This window comes from Larimichthys crocea, chromosome I (genome assembly GCF_000972845.2).
Source record: "Larimichthys crocea isolate SSNF chromosome I, L_crocea_2.0, whole genome shotgun sequence".
Lineage (NCBI taxonomy): Eukaryota > Metazoa > Chordata > Actinopteri > Sciaenidae > Larimichthys > Larimichthys crocea.
Genome location: NC_040011.1, coordinates 36,575,616 through 36,597,709, shown reverse-complemented (window position 1 = coordinate 36,597,709; position 22,094 = coordinate 36,575,616). Strand labels below are relative to the sequence as shown.

Sequence of the window (22,094 nt, the reverse complement as noted above, 5' to 3'; positions counted from 1 at the left end):
CATCACACACACAAACCGCACGTCATTAACACTGTTTATCACGTTAGTGATGCTTCAATGGTAGTGGGCGGCTGCGTGCATTAATCTGATGAACTGCGAGACATGTGTATGTATATAACGTGCACATGTGTGCACATAACTTATATTTATATTTGCTCAGCGGGGAAAGAAGTATTCTGATATTCTACTTAAGTCAAAGAAGGAACACCACAGTGTAGAAACATAAAAAGTAAGCATCAAAATATACTTTAAGTAAATACTTATCATGCAAAATGATGTGTATTACTTTATCTAATCATAATAATTGATATATTAATGTGTATAGCACGCAGCTGGTAAAGATGGGGTTTATTTAATGACTTAATATACTGCTGGCTAGCTTGTTAGTTTAGATAAAGTGTTATTAAAGTATGAAATGATCAAATAAATGTCATCAAAGTACAGTATTTACCTCTGAATTATAGTGGAGCAGTCTAAAGTAGCAGAAAATTGAAATACTTCAGTACAAGTGCCTCAGAATTGTATGTAAGTTAAGTAAATATACTCAAAGTTTTATGTTCATTCTGTCAAATTATGCGTTAATGTGTGCAGTCACAGACTTAAGACTGCTGCCTGCTGAGGGTTAACAACTTTAGTCGGAGGTAATGAGGGTGAGAGACAGCAGGAAAAAAAAGTGCTGGAAAGCGATCTAACTGTTTGTTTTAACAATGGAAAAATAAAGAAAGAAAGTTTTGTTGGCACAAGTCGCTGGCACGGCGCAAGTTAACACAAGAGAGCAGCACTCTCCGGAAACTGACTCATTTGTGTTGATGTGCGCATGCCCTCTCCATATGAGCAGGCCTGGTGTGAAAACATATCACACACACTCTGACCACTTCCACAGTTCTGGCTTTTGTTACAGGGATCTACATAAACTATGGGTGGTTGGATAGAGTTCACATACATCTGCACATATGGACACAGATACACAAACACCCTTTAACTAAGAGGATGGAAGAATGGTCCTTTTTTAACGTTTGAAACTTGATCATCTCTGTTGCTGTATGAAATAATGTGCTGTCCTTGTAAACTGCCAGTATGATTAATCTAATGTTTTTTTTAGTTTTTTTTTTACTATAACTTCATAGACGCAGCTTCCTTAGTCATCATACCTGCACATACGCTTCATAGCATGAAGCTGCCTCATGCACTTACCAAACAGAGCTCCTCCAGTTGTAATATCGTTTCATATATGTATTTAAAGAGCTTTAAGGATTGATTTCATTATGCTAACTAGCCTGGGAAGGATTACCCACATTATGCAGCTTTAAAGTAACATAAGCAAGTTAAAAACACGACAACGTGCTACAACTCTGGGATTTCTAATGAAGACGGTGACAAAGATGGATAGAGTCACGGGCAAACAAACACAAATGTGCGCACACTCCTCTGTGTGCACGGTCCACCTGTGTGTAATTAGCAGCAGGCATTTCCCGTCAGGAGGGCTGTGCAGTGCCAGGCAGACTGGGAATCTGACTGGGAGCAAGCCCCATGGGTAATGAACTTCCACAAAAAGTCTCAGTGAGACAACATGTATAATGACACAAGCGTCAAGACGCCATGGAACACAACACCGGAGGCGACTTCCTTGGGTCGTCAAGGCGACCATACAGAAGGGGTCACACAGAGCATGTAACAGGCTCACACATAGACCCAACACACGCTAATGCTTCATATGAGCCGCACACCATCCGGTTCTGATGAAAGCATCCACTAATAAAAGCTCACGAATGGTGATGGTGTTTATCTGTACAAGATGATGAGAATTTGACGATGGCTGAACCACAAATCAGCAACAGAGCCGTGAGCACTTTTCATCTCAGTAGTTGTGGAGTCAGAAGTCTGTCCGGCCACAAGAGGCTGCTATATCTCTGGTTATTACAAGAACTGGCTCTCTGGAAGTCAGTGATGTGCTTTGCGTTCAGTAGTTCTGGATGTATAGCTGTATTATTCAAACATTAGTCAACCACATTTAAAAGCTGGAGGCTATGATTGTACTTTGGTGATGAATGTTTCACATTATTGGGTATGGTTTCCACTCCTCTTGTAGTTCCAGTTTACTGATGATATCGTTATGTTTACTCATTTTCACACGTGCACGTAATATTTTTTATATCACTACCGGCATGAGTCAGTAAGTTGCTTCAAATTTCCTATGGGAAATGGATGAGTCTCACCACTCTTGGCAGTCTATGTCTGCTTCTGTTTAAATAAGCCTACAACTGTCTCTGTATTTGAGTCACTTCTCAGTCATGGGGCAGGATACATCACTGAAGAGGAGCAAATGTTTAAGGGTTGCATGAAGAGGCAAGGAGACAGGCGAGTAGAGTAAATGTAAGTTCTTCAAAGAGAGCAGAGAAGAGGGGGGAAAAAAACAGAAAAGGGCCTAATAAAGTTAAAAAACTGGAATAAATCCAGAGAAAGTAGAGACTTGATTGGGTGAATTGAAGAGTGACAGGATAAATAACAAATCAAATTTACCGGGTATCCATCCCGTCCAGATTTGCCCTGGTGAGGTTAGAGATCAAAGCATGAAGCATGGAGACAGGTTAGAACAGAAACCAACAGCTGCACACAACACGCTGTATATATTTATATTAACTCATCACATGATCTGGCACTAAAGGAGACGAGTTTTAAATGATACATGATCTTGTTTCTACTGGTTCATACAAAGCCTTATAACTTGACCTCACACTGTTTGTGCAGTAGCCGGTGAATCTGCATTTACACACCTTCCCTTTTACTTTATGGGCTGGAGGATTGACCCTGTATGCGTCCGGAAAAGTAAATTAAACATCGTTTCATGCACACTGCGTGCATTCCAGCTGCACAGACAGTGTTGTCCAATAAAACCATTTCCTGGATTTTAAAAACGTCAACTGGACATCCAGCTCAGTACCGATATTTCCGGAAAAGGTTATGGTGTGTTTCCGAGTATTTGCACCACTGCATATCTGATCTGTGCCACATGTGACTAAAAATCCTAAATCAGAAAATTAAAGATATGATCATAAATGGGTCGCACTTTCCAGGCAGATCACAGCATTTCATTTGAAATAATAATTTTTAAAAATCCAAACCTGAAGGCAAATCCAAACCTGTTTTATCTGCTGTTAGCGTGTGTGTGTGTGTGTGTGTCAGCAGGAGTTATAGTCCCACAGAGAAGAATAACCTGCTGCTAATAAGTCAACTCCCCCTAACCATCACCATGAAGCACACACAGATACAAGCACACTCACATGCACACACACCTACTGTTCCCTAGGTGGTCCGTTTATTGCCATGCTCTGTGGATGCACATGTGTGGGTGATTCTGTGACAGTGTGTGTGTGTGTCTGTGTGTTTTACTGCAGTGAGAAAGCGAAGGGTAATATGTGTATTTATGTGTGTATTTGCAAGTTTAATGGCAAAGGAAAGCTCTATATGTTCAATAACTTGATTTTAATACTACCTGGATGAGATGAAATTGTACTTACGGGAGGACCTGCAACAGAAAAAGAGAAATCAGGTGTTAGAAAATCAATTCTGTACTTGTCCAGGTGACACATGAAGCACAGCGGTATGAGTTATGTTAACCTCTGGTTTGTACAGCGATCAATTCCTCGGAACAGTGGTGCGCAACGAAAAAAACTGCACATGCGATGCGGTTTGTTAATTAACCACCTAAATATGGTACAGAACAAGCTCATTAGAGCCGCTGCCAATGGAGTTTGCGGTGAACCCGTTATGATAAACAGACTTCTGGATAACGGGTCATGTTTTGCATTAGGATATGAAGTCATGTCAAGACTTTGTTTCTTGAAGATATGACATGGAGGACAAACAGGCAGTGAAAAGGTCGGGGTGTTCTGGAAAAATGTGCAAGTATAAAAAAAAAAAAAAAAAGATGTCTCCGCGATTTCTCCGGGGCCGTCTTTGAGATCTGATTGAAATGCTCTGATGTTCAGCCTCAGCAGCAAAAAGTACACTCTGCTTCTCATACTTTGTCTAACCAAAAACAACAGTACTGATCAAAGGACTCCTCTCATGCTTAGTGGTCTTGGTCTTAATGGAATATTTTTATATAAAAAAAAAAAGTCTCTTAAAAATCCAAGGCCGAAGGCACTAATAAGCCACTAAACCCTTACAAAGTGAATAAATCATTTCTCCATTAAAGGCTTTTATATTAGGGAATGGTTCATATTGATCTGATCTAAATTTATAACCAATCTTGGTGCTTATGTGTGATTGTTAACAGAATTACAGTCTATTTACCATTTGGAGCTACGCCACCACTGCAGTTCTGGTACAAGATAGCTCATCAACATGGAAGCAACGCTATACATCTACATAAGCTCAAGATTGAAAACAGACTAGTGGGATATTTGTGGTGTTTTTTTCAAGAAAAATGACATTTTGAGAGACAAGAGGATGAAAAACTGAAGGTGATCGGGGAGAGGAGGCGTAAAGGAAAGAAGAAGAGACAGGTGTTGGGGTTTATGAGGCATGAAGACCAAGTCAATCAAGTTTAGCTGTGTCTGCATGCCGGGACAAGGACCTCCTGGACCAGACAGTTGGGTAAACAACCGTACACTGACTACAAAGCTATGCAGTAAGACCAGCTTTAACCATTGAACTTGAGACAGGTGTGTGAGAATGTGGAGACTAATGAGAAAGAAAGAGGAATTAGAGAGAAAGACAGGAGAGAAAAGGAAAAGGCCAAACAGAAATGAAAATAGCGAGAGTTGACGCAGCAGACAAGGCGACAGATGCTTAACTACTCTGTCTGCCTCCTTTCCTGTTATTACCGTTTGTGTTTCTGTTTCTGTTTCTTCTCTTCGCTCTCATTTGTTTCTCTGATAGAAGGGGGAAAACCCTCTGCTGGTCTTGTAAAAATGTGTCCTTGGCTAGAGGATGGCGCAACAGCCTCTCCATGCCACCTACCCCCGCACTATAACCCAGGCTGCAATGTGAGGACGCAAAAGTAAACAAGAGGAGAACCAAAGTAAACACGACCACATCGCCTTGTTTCAGATACAGACCATCCTGTGACAAACAGCCAATGCCTATCCCATCTCAGCAAAACCTTAACAGCGAACCTTCCTGTGATGATGATCCTCTGAAAGTGGCTGCAAATACATACCAGCTGGACGAAAAACACAATCATTTACTGCTCCCGGTGATCGCCTGATGTAATCGCAGAAGGGATTTCCACACTGTATGTTGATCAAGAGTTAGTTGGATTGTGAAGAGGATATGGGAATTTAAGAGAGCAGTCTGGTGATATGCTCTATTTTTCTTATTGTCAACAAATCCCATGAAAAGACCGAAAAACTAGCCACCATTGTTGTCCAGAAACTATTAAAAACACATCAGTTAGCCACAGCGTTGCTCTGGGTGGATCCCACATACACCGTCATGCTGCCGTAAATAATCGCAACCAATAATCAAACACGGCAAATACAGTTTTAACTCCGAAAAACTACAGTGCTCAGCTGTTAGAGGAAATGACTTAGCCTTTTTTGAAAATAGAACTATATATTTGCGAACTGTATTTAAAGATTTACGCCTTCTGAAGGAATCAGTGGGCTTGAAGCCGAGAGCCACAAACAGGCTGCAGAGAGTTTCGAAGTAGTTGGTTTTCAATAAGAAAAATATGTATTTTTCCCAAATTATGCTTCAAAAGAAGACAAAGGAACAGATTATATTTGGGATTGTGGGATTTAAAAAGCCTGTATGAAACTTTCGATGTGCCTCAGCTCATCGTTAAATATTACATGTCAAAGCAAAAATTAATTTTAAATTCATTATACCGCTTCAACTAAAAATAAAGCATCTAAAGGAGGCTAAAGTGGAGCCATAAAGGTTATTGGCGATTTGTCATCACCTTTATAGGAACAGATCTCATCTACTAAATATCCACAACAATGAATCACAACCAGAATGTTAGTTTTCCCATCTGACACACATCCTGCAGAACAACTGCAGGTTTTGATAAAATCGTCTGAGAGTGTCGCGCCACAATTTGGTGGAGTCAGCACTTAATAAAAAACACACCGAATGAATATGACTCAAGCTTGTACAACATCCGCTCTATCTGTCATGACGACGTTTGGTGCAACAAGAGTTACGTCTCTCCACTGTTTTGGTTCCTCCATGAGTGTTTTGTGGTCTGCATGGGAGGAAAAAGAGCAACACAATAACGGTGGGTAGTGATGTTGGCAAGGGAGAGTCTCATTAGACCCGTACTACTACAGCTGCTACCGCTCAGCAAGAACGACTGACATCTGGGCAAAGTTAGTGCAACCACATGGCCAAGGTTAGCGTTGTGTCGGTGCAAATAGCGAGGGACAGGGAGAAGGGCCAACTGCGGGCCATCATCCGCCGGCCTGACTCATGGGTCACTGCTTTTACCAGTCTGCGAACTTCACCAGTCACCCAAGGAAAAGAGAGGTAGTGTGGGAACAAGAGAGAGGAATGAAGAAAGAGAAGGAAAAGAGGGAAATAGGAAAAGAGAGAAATAAACAAACAAAGCAGGTGGTAGGCGTCACTTACCAGGTTCCCCTCTTCTTCCCATCCTTCCACGCTTCCCTGGAGGCCCTATGAAAACACACAGACAGAGCAATGAATCCCCCAAATCAGCACTGCAAGGATGAGTAAAGAACAACTGTGCACTGCTTGCTGTTTAACTGCTGGTGGTCATGTGTTGTGGCTGGCATTGAGTTTGTGTGACCTGGCACAGGACCGATGAGCGTACAAGTGATGTACAAGTGATGTACGGACCGTTTCGAATCAAACAATAACAAATATCTGGTCACACTCAGAACCAAATGTACTGATTTAATTTCAGTCTGAACAAACTAGACCTTCAGGCGTATTTACGACTGATTCTCCCCTCCCAGCTCTGGCTGAATATCAGGTACATCAGTCCCATTCCTCATTGCCTGGGCTTCATCCAGCCACTTTCCTCTGACTGGTACCATCACCTTTCCGGTAAAACGATTTCAGTTGTTGATGGAGAGGTCTGGTCAAGATGTGAAAAATAGCAGGAGGGCCGTAGAGAAACCAGGATCTGATGTAGCCAGCAAGAGGGCCGACCTCAAGCCTCAGACCTCATGCTGCTACAAGACCATGAATCATCTCCACACCGCAGTTGATTTGCGTCAGTGTCTGCTTGGTAAATTAAGAGAGGTGTTGTTTTTAAGAGAAATACAGGTTTCTGTTCAGGTTCAGTAAAATCAGTCACCTCTTCTCTTTAGTATTGCAACCGTAAAAAGGCATGGAAGGTCTGCCAAGCTTTGGAGAAAGAGCGATAATCTGCATTTAATGAGACTAGAGAGCCAGATCTAATATTAAAAAGTGAAACACTTGAAAATATGATGCATAAATCTTAGAACTAGTATGATTTATATATAAGTTATGCAAGTCATGTCAAAATGAAACACCTCCCTGGTCTTTAATTTTCCCTCTTCATACTGCTCTATCCTGCAGAACAGTTCTGATCTTTCACTTCACTGTCCTCTACACAGATCATCAGTCGATGAGGATGTTGACTGTGACATGAAGCTAATGATGGATACAGTCCTCAGTTCAGTGGGGAAAACCTACAGCCAGAATTGAAAAAAAAAACTTGTGCAAAATCAAAGGAGGGAAGGAATTTTAAAACCTAAATCGCCACTATTATCATCGTAAAGTGCAGATGTCCCATGTGAGGCAACAAAGCCTGACAGCTATAACAACAGCAACTAAACCTCCAGCTTGTTTCTGTGTTGCCCTCCTGTAGGCAACACCTTACTTCTTTTTCTTTCTTTCCATGTGATCATCTTCCCACACTCAGTCCTGCTCTTGTAATGAAATGGGAACCATACTGTGTTCTGTTCCTGATGCTAAGTGGTTGTGGCTGCAGACATGTTTTCCCTATTGTCATTATTGAGGTTATTGTAGTGGCCTAATCACTTCCTGACTCTGCCAACCCTTTCAAAGAGAGCTCAATCATGCTCCTCCACCTCCTCCTCATGTCTACCTCTCCCACTTTCATCCCTCTTTACCTCCTTTACACAACAGCAATACGCTATTAATTGCTCTGGATTCGAAGAATTTAAGAAATGATAAAAAGAGTTGTTCAAGTTGAAGATTGGCCGAGTCTATGGTAAACCACTGAACCAGAATTATGACCGCTTCTTGTTTTTAATCTGATTCTTTTTACCATTTGTTTCTGCAGCCAGACTCTGTTGGCACCGAGTAGAAACCATTTAAAATGTAACAATGGAGAATGAGTGCAGCTGTGCACCGACTAACTCTCATTTAAAATTTATGTTTGAACAATTTTAATCATTTAACACCTCTACACCTTCAAAACCTCAGACACATTTGCCAACTAACACACATACACACACACTCTTCCAGCCGCAGCATTTATATTAATAGTCTCCATATTCCATAGTAGGCTCTACTTCTCTGACTTAAGCCCCCGCTGCCATAAACAGCAGCATGGAGCTGTTGTGCCGAGGGGCCGAGGCCCCTGCAGGGCGGGCTGGAGCATTTCCCTGGAGGCGGAGGGGAGGAGATGGCGAGGACAAGAGAGATTGAGGGGGTGTTGTTTGTAAGGGAGTGGTGGGATGGGGAGTGAAGATAGTGGAGGATGGAAAATGAAATATGAGAGACAGAGAAGATGACGTAGTTAAAAATGACAGGAGGATGAAAGATGGCAGAGACGCAAAATAAGATGAAAGGAGTCAGTGGGGATGGATGGATGGCTTCACAATCCTGTAAAAATCCATGTACGACATGGTCATTGGCCACTTAGAATACCTCCTCAAGCAGGGATAAGCATTATAAGATATGGGTCACCAGAGGCTATGCCTGCTCTACCTTTATTTGAGACATAAAAGGCAGCCGCCGGCATGTTGACAGGTCAGTCGCCAAACGCCGGAGGAGCGGGCGTCGGAGTGACTGAAACGTGGGAGTGTGATTGGTCCTGAGTGGCAGAGTTGAGGGGGAGTGGAGGTGGGGCGATGACAAGCTGATGTAGGACTGGATTGACTGAAGGAATTAATGGGGAAAACAGCAGCGCTGAAGAGCTGAAGAGCGTGTTGTATTTGTGTGCGTGTGTGTGTGTGGCAATAGTTCAGATTCCTGTTTCGGGAGAGAGCAGTGAAAACATGAGATACAGACACACGTATGACGTGACTGAGGTGTCACTCTGGACTTCCTGTGTTGTGGTGATAAACCAGGGTCAGAAAATGTCACACAAACACACTAAAATAGAACCAGTGTGTACATTAGCCAGTGAAAGAGATAGTCTGGAGGATCATGTTGTGATGATGTCGATGTGTCTACCTACTGGGCTGTATCATAATTTGACTGATCCTTCCTTTCCCTTCTTTCTCTCTAAAGGTCAAAGGTTATCAACATCAAATGAAAGCTACACAACTCAAGGACAAAACAAAGCTCTGTTTTTCCAAGTGACGGGTCAGTTCCTACAATGTAAAGCAGATGGGAAGATGGGAGGAACAGACAGAGAAGACAGAAATATATTTCACAGCCAGCGTGAAGATGGGTTGAATGGGAACGTCGTCCTTCATTGTTACAGGTGTTGAAAACCCCCCCAAAGAGAGATAGACGTATCTCTGCAAATATCAGGAAAGAAAATTACATCCAGTGCTCTCTGAGGGACACACGAACAGTGCTGGACACATGCACACTCACTCATCATCAGCTGTCACGATTAGGAATATGAACATGTAAATAGTTCCCTGGAAATACGCACACACACACACACACACACACACACACACAGACGCACAAAGTGAACTGCATTTGAACTTAGATAGCTGTGTATACATTTGGCTGAAGCGCTGTATCTCAACCCTCAACTTCTTCTCTTCTCTATACGTGGGTCTAAAGTTTGACTGGGAACCAGCCAAAGGACTGTAAATGTATTTATGTGTGTGTGAGAATGTCAACAACCTGAGATGGAGACAAACAAACACATGGACCTCTGCCTAGATTTAGCATCCCTACTGAGTCTTCACATGAGAAGTTTAGACTGGAGAATGACCCAAACTTAACATCACAGTATAAACTCTCTCTCTCACACACACACAAGCACAGACCTCCATACAGTAAGGCAAATTCAACGTCCCCGCTGACAGGAACAATCGACCTGAGCGGAGTTCGAAGCAATTTCTCCATCAGTGCTTTTAACGGTTGCACAAGTACGCCTGTGTGTTCGTAACCACAAAAACACAAGCTCCTCTATCAAAACATTTACAGCAACATTTTTTCAGTAAATGTTACCAAATACCAACAATCTCCCTCAATCTACACCACCTTTGGTTTCCACACACACACACACACACACACACGCACACACACATCCATCCTCCATCTGCTCTGTCTGTTTCTCATAGCCGTGGCTCGGCTTGATTTAGCTACTGTGACATTTCTCGCAAACAAAGTGCTTCCAGGGAACAAAGTGCAGGATTGGTTGGAGGTCAACTTCTTGCTTCCATTTTAGCTGGAGGCAACAGCCGATCCTCTCTCACTTCTTTTTTCCCCACTTAAAAATGTTTTTTTTTCTTGAAAAATTCCAGTAGCAGACTTCCCTCTAATCTCCTTTAATTACAATCACAAAACTTGGAAGAGGTGTCTGTATGCAGGCATCCACACACGCACAAAGACAAAGAACAAACTAGTCTTTTTATACGGTTTGAACTAAGAACTGTTATTGCAGATGTGTTTTAAGAATTATTGATTACAAACAGCATTTGTTTGAAGCCACAAAGTGAGCTCTGTTACTATTTGTACAAAGACTGACTATATTTCCTTATAATGAGACGTCATAGCCAATTGCCATCATTGAAACTGTTTACTAGTCTGAGATATGATTGTGAGGATTCCCTTCTTTCGTTTCGTCTCGTCTTTGCACAAACAGGAACAGCTGTTAAGCCTCGTCGTCATGAAACACAACCACTTCTTCCCGTCTCCTGATCTGTCAGCGTTTCCCCTGTTTGTTCAACTTTCGTTCCAATAAGATGGGGGACACATGCTGAGATGTAAACAGCAAGAGAAAGGGAAAAAGACAACGGATGAGATTCACATGGTGGTGATTCATTCTCCAGCTGCCCTGTGTCTCTCCTGCCCTGGGTCAGCCCGGGTTCAGTGACTAAGACAGCGTTCATATACATGTAGTCCGTTACCTGTAAACCAGTCTCACCCCATCAGATCTTCTTGTGCTATAAACGTAGAGTTCATGAAGATCCGCACCACATCTTGACACATCTTTTTCAACCAAAATGTGCGGCACACTTTTAAAACAATCTGCTTTTCATTTGATAATAATACAAAATCTCTCTTTCTGGTTTTCTCCATTGGGCAATAAATGGTTAAATAATCTGTTTCATAACAGATATCAAAAATACCCATGCTGACTGCAACAACAGATATTGATGAGAGGATGTGTGCCACCACATCTCACATCCCACATTGAAACTGGCTTTACTTCTTTATGGTTTGGGGTTCAATAATACACCAAGAATTGCAAAATGAAATATTTTTTTCTTTAGATACTCTTTCCCCTTTCTTCTGACCTCATTAAACCCCAATATGTAGAAAAATAATGAAGTGATAGCACTGCCCTTTGCCACAAACTGGGCTTGAATATTCGATGAACGTTACTTGTGACCGGGGTGAATTAGACCACAGGGACGTTTCACTCTTTGACCTTTATGCACAAGCTGTTACAAAACTCCATTAACAAATCCTAATAGACTCATTTTGAAATACCAATCACAGATATAGAGGCCGTATGTGGACTATACCTCTCTGGCTGATGAAATGTGGTTAGAAAGAGACGCTGACCGGTAAACAGCACTCGTGCAAAGGTTGGTGTGCGACTGGGAAATAAGATGCCGGGAACACATTGGTACCAATTCGACCTTCCTGTTTTACTTTCAGCCTCAAGTGTTGCGTGACTGCAGAGTGGATTTTTTAGAGCAGAGTGAGAGGGCGTCTGTGTGTGAGGCTGTGTGTTTGTGTGAAGGTATAGATGCCTATTTCATGCCCACGCGAGTGTGATACCGTATAGTTTTCTTGACATGCTCTGTCAGGGCTGAGTGACCCTACTCTAAACCTGAGTGCGTGTGAGTAAGCATGCATGCATGCCCTTACAGCTGGAGGCTTGTTTACTTCTATTGCATTATTCATTTGGTCCTAATAAGCACCATGTATGAAAAGCTCATCATGGCGGCTGCATTTATTTGGGTTTCCATCATCTCTGACAGCTCATTTGTGTTTTTGGTGAGACAGAGCTTGCACTTGTGTGAAACTTTGATTATGTGTATTTTCTTGTGTACGTGCATGCATGTTCTGCATCAAGTCTGCTGTTGTGATGTCCGGCAGGTGGTTTGCGTTGAGTGGCAGGCTGGTGCTGAAAGGCTGCCTGGGTAGTCACCGCATGTCACAGTTAATGAGAGTCGAAGGCAGAGACGAGCCTGCCCCACACGGAGAGACAGATGCAGTCAAAACAATGAGAGTGCCCTAGAAAAACAGGGCTAGCATCCGCCGAGCACGGCAAATAAGAGCAGATCACAACAAAGCGGACAAGAGCAGCCAAAGTTCAGCAGCCAGAAGACAAAAGCTTTGTCTTTACGAGCTACCAGCTGTACTTCCAGGCCCAAAGTAAAACAGAAAATGGGTTTCCCCTGAGAAAAGCTGAGGTGGCTGGCCACTCAATTCAGGATACATTCCTTTAGTTGATGACATCCCACATTCAACATACGTATTGTTAATGTCACATTTATGAAGGTCTTTGTTTTGGGAAACACCTCAGGAAAACCCTGAAAAATGTTGAGTGTGTGTGTGTGTGTGTTTGGAGTCATGTGTTTCTGAGTCTGTGTTCATTTTTTGGCCCTTTCGTGACGATGCCTTAAACGAGTTGACCCCAGATAAACAAACCCTCCTCAGATGTGTGTTTGTTAACGCACGGCATGGTGGCGTGTATGGAGGAGAATTGATTCTTCAGCACCATGCATGCAGCCTCCTGGGTGGTACTTTTCATAGGAACTGTAACCACAGACGCTGGAATTTGGGAACTCGGGGGATTTTAATCGTACAAACACACTTGCACGCAAATGAGCAATCCCAACACCTCTATACACACACTCGCACCTATCCCCAGTGGCCTCAGCTTGAAAATAGAAATACCTTCATGTTTTTCATGTTACTCTCAGAACAATTCAACCATGTGTGATTTGAGTCGCACTGGTTATTGATAAACCTCCTGTGACCAATCGCAACCCTCAGATGTAGCAACCAGTGAGTCCCATAACGAATGGCTGAGGTGCCTGAAGTCAGGGGACAGCAGCCATTGGTGCAATGTCGAGGTGAGAATGAGGGTTATGTTTGTAGATTAGATCAGACTGGGGCCACCAGTGCTGCATGGACTTCCAAGAAGTCTGGAGGTGTAAAATCCAGTCCTCAGGGAGAATAAACATGAGGATTAACACTACTGACATACAGGTAGAGCTGGGATTAAGAATATACATGGGTCACCTGAAGGAGCATGGGCTTGAACATTGTGAGATTGTGTCTTGAAAGATTTTAAAGTGCCAGACTTCCTCTAAATGCATTTAACACAAGATAGAAATATTAGCCTCTTTAATGTGACGAACATCAGTGGCATCAATGCACTCAGTGGTAATTTGACAAGGATATTTTGAAGTGTCGGTTTCGTCCAGTGCCAGTCTATGTCGAATGGTGGTCTGTAACAGGATAAAATGCTCTTTTATCTTTGTATCCCTTATTCATTCATAAAATGTGGTTTTAGTTTGATGTTCTGGAACATGTTAGAGCAAAACCCGGAGAGCCGGGCGTGGAGGGAGCGGGGGGTGGGTGTTCAAGTGTAAAGGAATAAAAGAGAAAAGTGCACTAATCACCATGACTTTAAACGAAAACTGCAGTTTGTGCGTGTGTGTGTGTGTGTGTGTGTGTGTGAAGCTGTAACAGAAGACAATGTGTGGGGCAATGTGTGGGCGATGGTTGGGGAAACATGGTGTGAATGTTCAAAAGGGAGCTTCATTCCTGCTAGCCTCTTTCTCTAACCCTGACAGCTTTTTCTGGAAAGTATTCCACCCTCTGCCTTTAAAAAAAACAAAAAAACAAATTCCAACTCGGCTTCTTTGTGCAATTTCTGCCAATTGACATCATTTTCAACTCTCCACTATTATTTCTCCCTTTTATCACAGGTGTCTCACCCCTCGTGCCCTTAGCCCTTAGTCTAAGCTGGCTCCCTGTTCTGGTTTCTTTCTCCTCTTCTCTCACACCTGAAACAGACAGGCTAATTACAGCCTATGTGGAAGCCAAGGTGAGAGTCAGCCAAATGCCCGACGGTTTATGAGTAATGGACAACATGGTGCAGGTGGTCCAGAGGCTGTTCGCACAGTCGCGACTTGGCTGAGCGTGATGTAGGAGAATATAGCCATAAAACACAAAAAGGGAACGGGGGGTTGTGCTGTGAGTTATTATTAGCCATAATGGTGGACATGTATCCTGTTTGAAATGACAGCACATGTATTATCTTCTCAGGAAGGTGCACTTAAAATAAATGTAAGCAGACATGCGTGCTCCTGTGTCCTACTCATGCATACAACTTTACTCTTGACTCTCACTCATCTTCCTATAATAGGATATAATGGACCTATAATATAAGCTCGCTTGGTTTAACGCCGTCAGTCAACCAGCCCCGCATACCTGCCCTGATCCACCCACTAAGCACCAATACTCTGTTGTATCTGGTCTGATACTAATCATGTCTCCATGGTCGCCTCAACCATACTGGCTTAAACAAATACCCTCTAATGCCATGTGATACATGTGGATCAAGAATCGATGGCTGAGAGTCAACATTACGAAAGGATGTGATCGATTATGTGTGGTAGTGCCAAATTAGGTGAGCAAGCGGTATAAAATGTAGCACACTCACATTGTTCTCCGGCATTGAACATATTTGGTGTTGTTTGCTAAACCGAATTGCATGTAAGTATCTTCTGGATTACTTAAATTGAGGATTTGGGGCTTGCTGGCAACAAAATATCCTTGTCGAAAACATTCAAATGGTTTCCTCAAACAATTCAAATGTCATTCATTGTGGAGCAGATGAAAACAGGGATGAGTGAATACATCTGCATCCTGGGTTTTGGCTCATTGCAAACAGAACACACACATGTGCTCATCAGCTCATTATATGTACACACACACAATAGATCTTTGTGATGTCAGATCAAACGTCAGCACCTCAGTATTGTTACCATGTGTGTGAGTTTTTTTATTTATTTCAGTGACTTGGGTTTATTTTCTGATATGATGCCTATATATAAATAAATGTTGGTACTGATGCCATCATTTTAGGGGAATACAAACAGTGCGTCAGCCTTAACAAACAGGTGAAGACGTGAACTTCAGCTTGACTGTCTCGCAGTCAACAGAAAACATCACGCATCATGTCATCTGAGCGGCCCGCTGCGGCCTGCTGGGACATAAACTCGCCATGTCACTTACGTCAGTGCTGCCGCCTTTGTGATCGCTCATAAACTCTTTTAGATTTCAAAACGAGGGATATCAACGGCGTCTTTTAAAGATGATCACCTGTTTATTTCAAAGACTTACACACGCAGGTGTGTGTAAGGAGGATACAATTTCATTGCGGCAGGAGATACGATGTCACCACTGCAGGGTTTTCTACTTGCTCTCTGTGCTGTGATGTTACTGATGTAACACAACCCATGTCCCCTTTCAATACTACGTGATTCACGGGACAGTGTAGTGTATCTATGTGTGTGTTGTGTTGTGGAGCTGCTCCTGTGGCAGGTGCAGACTTGCCCCAGTGTGAACTTTATGGGAGGAGGTCATGCGTCACTTTATCCGATTGGTGGTCGCCATATTTGGTCCGATCAGCTGCTCAGGTTCCTGGGGTCAGAACATGGCTGGGATGGCTGTCGAGCCTTTAACACAGTCGGTGATAGACTGGGATCAGTCTGATATTACAGTCTGTTGTGAGTTTACAGTCATCTACCTGCAAATCATAACAGCAACTTCAAAAAAATATCTGTGAAAGTATGTAGAGTTTTGAATTTCTCTGGGCAGATGGGCCTGCCCGAGAAAACTCTATTGTGAAGGTGTTGAGTGTAGATTGGTGCCTGAGTGTATTTACAGTGTGTGTGTGTGAGTGTGTGTAGAAAGAGTGTGTGTCTCAAACTATGTTGTATGCCTGACAGCAGCTGCGACTTGTGATAGATGGCTGACACAGCTGATATGTCTGATAGGCTTCATGTGCAGTAATGAAAGTCAAACACAGCTGGGCGTGCATGACATAGGTATGTGCCATTCATTGCTGTTGACCAATCACATCTCTGCGTCAGCGTTCATGACGTAGTGACCTTGCATCAGGGTCAAGGTAAAACACGTAGACAACAGATAGCGAACCACAGCTGCAAAGAGAGAGAGAGCAATGCACGAGCCATCATTTAGCTCATTTCACTCAACGCATGCTCATCTAACGCCTCATCCAAAGTCAGTCATGTCACCTCCATTTGCTCCATACGCATGTTTACTATTTGATGTAATGGGAATTATTGTTAACACCCAAGAAGAACACTGACCAGCCTCCAGCTCTCCTGCTGTACCTGGTCGCTGCCAAGCTACGTCAGCTCCTCCTGGCCTAAGATACATACTCCCTCATTCTTCACCTCGCCAACAAATGAGCCAATGACAGTGGAAAAAGGATGGAAAGAAGGTTGTGTATATCTGAATTTGTCTGTTCAATAATAAAAGCACTCAAACGGATAAGATATCAGGAAGGAATTTCATTTAAGAACCCTTCTCACTGAACCACAACTAAGGAATGAGGCACTGACCCATCCCTAGCCCAACCCAAAAACTAATCAAGGTTTGGAGCCACCCCGATGCGCCGTACTAGAACGGCTTCAGGCTTCAGGTTTCAGCGCTCGACTGCCAGGCCAAGTGGAAGAAAACCGCTTGTGGTCGTAACGCCCCTCTGACCAACAGACAGGTTCTTGGACTGAGCCGGCGTCCCAGATCTACGGGTGTTGTGGGTAAAATGATACATCAGTACAAGAAATACATTTTGCGGCAACTTCGCTGATGATTTAGGGACCTTACACTCGGCTCCAAGTGGTAGCGCTTAAAAAATGTTTCATATTTTTATTCACTGGATGGGGCTGTCTCATAAATCAGTCAGAGAAGGTTTATAGTAAAAACTAACTATCTGGGGTTTTCCAACAATGGGGGCTTTGTGTGCATGCACCTGACTGTAGCTAAGCCAATATGGCCTTAAACTGAACCAAATATGGTCAAATGGCTCTCACAGCACACTTCTCCCCTCTAAATCAACCTTCTGTTAAAACCATTTCTGAAAGCCTGTTTCTAACAGATCCATTGTTGTGGAAAATTAAGGTGCAACAAGGGACCAAATGTTTCAGATGACAAATACAATTCCACTCTGCTTGTTTAAAAAGATGCAGGACCAAGACAAGAGTTTGGCACGGAGCACAATAGGACCTAATTAGCTGTCCTGGCTGTCCGAGATTACAGCGGAGGAGGAGGAGTAGGTCGAACCTAAAGCACCTGTTTATGTGCAGATGAATAGCAGACATTTAAACTCACATGCATGCCTGGTTAAAGCGTGAGTGAATGTAATTTCCAGACATAAAGTCTACTAATAAAACTTAGTATAGCCCATTTAACTATATGATTGTTTGACATTTTGAGAAACATGCTTATTCGCTTGATTAACACCACTCTGTGTCACATGTCTGTACAGTGAAACTGCAGCTGGAAGCCAGTTAGCTTTGCACGGCAACTGGAAACAGAGGCACAGCTTTTGTAGATATTAAATCAAATGCAATGTAATGTTTTAAAGGACCAGTGTGCAATTTTAAGTGGCTGCATATCTATCAGTGTAGTTATTGATTGCAACCCCTCACCTAAAAAAAGCATAAAAAAAGAAACTATGGTGGCTGCAAAACATGCAGAAACCAGTGTTGAGCCAGTGTTTAATTTTTACATTCTGGTCTACTGTAGAAACATGGTGGTTCAACATGCTGTATATAGATATAAAAGGTTTATTTTAAAGTAACAAAAACATAAAAGTTGTTATTTTTGAGTTACTGTATACTAATGAAACCATTTAATTAGTTTTAGGGGTGCTGATAGGCAGATTGTGTCATATTTAGGCCAGTGTTATCAACTACTAGCTATTTAAATATCGTATATACAAAAGTATACCATAATATAATAAGCTTTGTCAATAGCTACCAAGCTTTAAAATTAATTTAAAAAGTTATTAAAGGGGTCTTTAAGTTGGCGCCACTGCTTCGGAGAGAGCCAGACTGGTATTTCCCCATTCTCAGTCTTTGTGGTAAGCGAACTGTCTCCTGTGTCATGTTTAGTGGACAAACATGAGAGTGGTATCAGTCTGCTCATTTAGCTCAAGAAAACAAATAAGAGTATTTACCGAAATGTTAAACCGATCCGTGAAGTCCAAACATGCACAGCCCATTAACTAAGATAGACCTCTGAAATAAAAACACATAAAAACGCAGAGAGGACGATAAAGTAGCAGAAACATGCACTTCAGGTTTACGTCAGAATAAATAGTGAAATGCTGAACTGATGTAAACACTCTTCCTGCAGGTCACAACCAAACCACCCGATAGGAGATAAAAGCACTTTCTGCAGAATGACAGCAGAAGGGAGGGAGATAATGAATGAATGGAGTAAGGAAGAGAGGGGCAACACTATGACCCTGAGAAACTTCTCCCTTTTTCCTTTCTCTGTATCTCATCCACTCATCCATCCATGTCTGACCGTTTCAAGCTTTGTATTGCTCGTAATAGATATTAATGATGCAGAGCAACACGATCCCACTTTGTTCTTTCATCCGCAGTACGGAGCTTGTATCTTTACTGATCAATGTCCTGTATCCTTTATCTTAATCAGACATTATATGGTTTACCCTCGGGGGCCAGATGGGAAGCTTACTCTTACTCGTGCACGCACTCAAACACACACGTCAGTCAAGCCTCATTTCCTGCTTTATCTATTACTTTGACTTCAACACTTATGACCTGGCATCAGTAGGCTGGTATTCAGTGTGTGCCACCGCTTTCTGCGTGAGTGTGTATGTGTTGGCTGAGGCGTGTAACAAAGTCAGCATGTGACCTCCAGCCTCCAGCCTGGTGGAGCCCATAAATCTGCCACTGTACTCCAACACAGGCCACCTCTGACCCTCACACATACCCATTCACATTTTCTTTGCAGGCACGCCTGCCCAGCACACATTCAGCCAGTAAAAGATAAGACAAGAGATGGATGAAATTAACATGCACACAAATGTTGGAAGATGGCTGACAGGTTTGTTCCATGATCCCTCTGTGGTTGTGTCATACTATGTTCTCCCCATGTCTCTCCACACCTCTCTCTTTCTGACCTCCAGGTTAAGAGCTGCTGTCAGTCTGAGAGGGATCCTCATATCGCTGTCACGTCTTCACGCCTGGATCTTGACTTCCGTCCTCCTTGCACTTTCACTCATACGCATCTCTTTCTCAGTGACCCTCCTCCTGTTTTTCCCTCCTTCTATCTCATATTCAAGGCGGCCCGCAGTTGTCCTTTGGTATTCTCTGCTCTCGTAAACACCACTTGTCAGGGTGTCACCTTTCACCCATGCTCCCCACCCTTCAGCAACGTCCTCACCCCTCAACATACGGAACATACCCACCTCAGCCTGACACATACACACCCCACTGCTTAAACCTGAGTATATCTCACCACTTAACCTAGTAAGGAAACATCCCACTGCAGGCGCTGGTGGGTATCTGAACAGAGAGTGTGCTTCAGTTTTAAATTTTCATTATCTAGTGACCTCACTGAACATTTGTAGCTATTTCACTTTCATGACGGTGATTGTTGGAGCCATTTCAATGGTTGTCTTTGGGTGGTAGCCGTTGTAGTTTACTTTAGTGCAGAACTAATTGTTACAGGTGTGGTGCGCAGCGTGAGTCTATGGTTTATGGGTTTATGACTGTAGGTCAGTAAAAGATGATATATTTTATTATGAGAGATGTATCTAATGTTTTTTTTTGCTTTTTGAAAGTTTTGTGACGACAGAGGATTCAAAAAGCACATCACGTGTACTTTAGTGATCAAACAGTGCATCAAAAATGGTGAAGGCAGGACAGTTGATGTGTTTTAATGTTGATGGACTTAATTTCAAATAAATTGCGGACTGCATAGCAGAGTTAAGCAAATAAATAAGTGCCTAGAGCCTAAAGTTCATCCTGATGAAGAAATGTTTTCCTCATCGCCAAGGCTTTCTCCAAGTAACTGGCTTATTTTGTGAATAGCAGTCTCAATATTTGTGCATCATCTATGATTAAACAAGAGTCTACAGTCATGCTAGCAATGACGTCACTGCTACTGTGCTGATGTTTACAGGGTTTAATGTTTAACATGCTGACACTAGCACTAAACACAATGTACAGTTGAGGCTGATGGTAATGTCACTAGTTTTGCAGGTCATAAATTAAACGCATTGGACAAATTGGAGCTTTGACCTTAAGATGTTGACATGTACACAATTTCATGGCAATTTATTCAGTAGTTGATGTCGGTCTGGACCAAAGGTAGTTGACCATCTGATGCTGCCATTCATGGCCACACCTCTGGCATGGCTTAAAGTTTATTTTAACAACTGAATTAATCGGATGACTCACCGAAGTAATTGGTAAAATCTGGAAATACAGCAACATGTCTACGAAACTTGAGCACTCAGATGATCATATCCAAAAATAAAACCAGAGTTATAATAAACTGGAAATTACAAAGGCGAATAACTCCTAAAGACAAAGACCACAGTGAAGAGAAACAAGCATGAATCCAAAGAGTACCTAAATTCTCTCCTTGTGTCCTGCCCACCAAGACTAAACAAATCCACCAGGTCTTTAAGCCTCATGCAGACTGTGTCTGTTTGCTTTGGTGCCACAAGACATCACAGCAAACACACCCATTGGAAACTATAGCTTGTGTATTATGATGGGAATGGATACCACACAACGAAGGCAACTTCCTCTCCCTTTGGCTCCTTTATAATGAAATAAGATGACAGATATCAAAATATTATGCTGAGTCTTTAACAGTGTTTGGATACGGGGTAGTGCATGTAAAAAGGGAAGCCTGAGGGAAGGTGGGCTGACTTTACTTTAACGAGGAATACAGTTGGACTCCGTTTGCTGCTACACTGTCAATAAATGCGCATTTCACACACATGCAGCAGCTGTTGTTTTAATTCTTCCACTTTCAGAGCTGACAGATTGGCTGCGTAGTTATTCTTGCATGCAGCCAGACATCACTGTAGAAATAAATACCGGGGACATGCTTAGAATAATTCACCGATACATAAATATTTCAGGGAGGGAAATGCAATTACTTCCAGGTGCCATTACAGATTCCAACGCTGTTCAAGTGCGTCGCAGTTAACCATCCCTGACCCCGTGCTTCATGTAATGCTTCAACCGTAATGAAGAGTTTCTGTCAGTTTCTCCAACAGGAGTTGAAAGTGACATGAAGGCTGGGTTTCAAACTGTTCTCTGGATTTCTTCGTTTCTCTTGAGCTACAGTGTTGCCCCTTTGCACACTGGAAACACAGAGCTTTTGAAGAGTGAAGCAGGCGCTGCCACAGGGGGGCAAACGAGCTGAAGCTCAAAATTGAAACCTGATGACATTAAATGATTGATTGATGACGATACGGATAAGAGAGCTGGATGACTGGACAGAGGTGCTTATCTAACAGCATGTTGTTTGTGTGTAGCTCTCTGTAGTTAGAAAAGTGGCACACTGTTTACCATGCCAACTTGTAATTTGGCACGCGACCTGGACAAAGAGGCCTCACACACATACCCACACAAACAAACACCACCACTCCTCCTTTACACACACACTGCACAATCATGTTCTTAACAGTTTAGCCCTGAAGCGTCTCATTTTTCTCCCTTTCTCAT

The 22,094-nt window shown here is 42.6% G+C and overlaps 1 protein-coding gene across 8 annotated transcripts in view; it reads right to left on the bottom strand.

Annotated features, from left to right (window-relative positions):
* Window positions 1-22,094, bottom strand: part of col23a1a (collagen type XXIII alpha 1 chain a) — a 116,446-nt gene that overhangs the window by 25,846 nt on the left and 68,506 nt on the right. For 7 of the 8 annotated variants that reach the window (XM_019265521.2, XM_019265519.2, XM_019265524.2 and 4 more), the window contains exons 3-5: window positions 6,577-6,621; window positions 3,519-3,526; window positions 2,521-2,547 (exon numbers count right to left, since the gene is read on the bottom strand). In XM_019265521.2, coding sequence (XP_019121066.1) covers window positions 2,521-2,547; window positions 3,519-3,526; window positions 6,577-6,621 — 80 coding nt within the window. The remainder of the gene's footprint in view (window positions 1-2,520; window positions 2,548-3,518; window positions 3,527-6,576; window positions 6,622-22,094) is intronic. The other variant, XM_019265523.2, reaches the window with a different exon arrangement.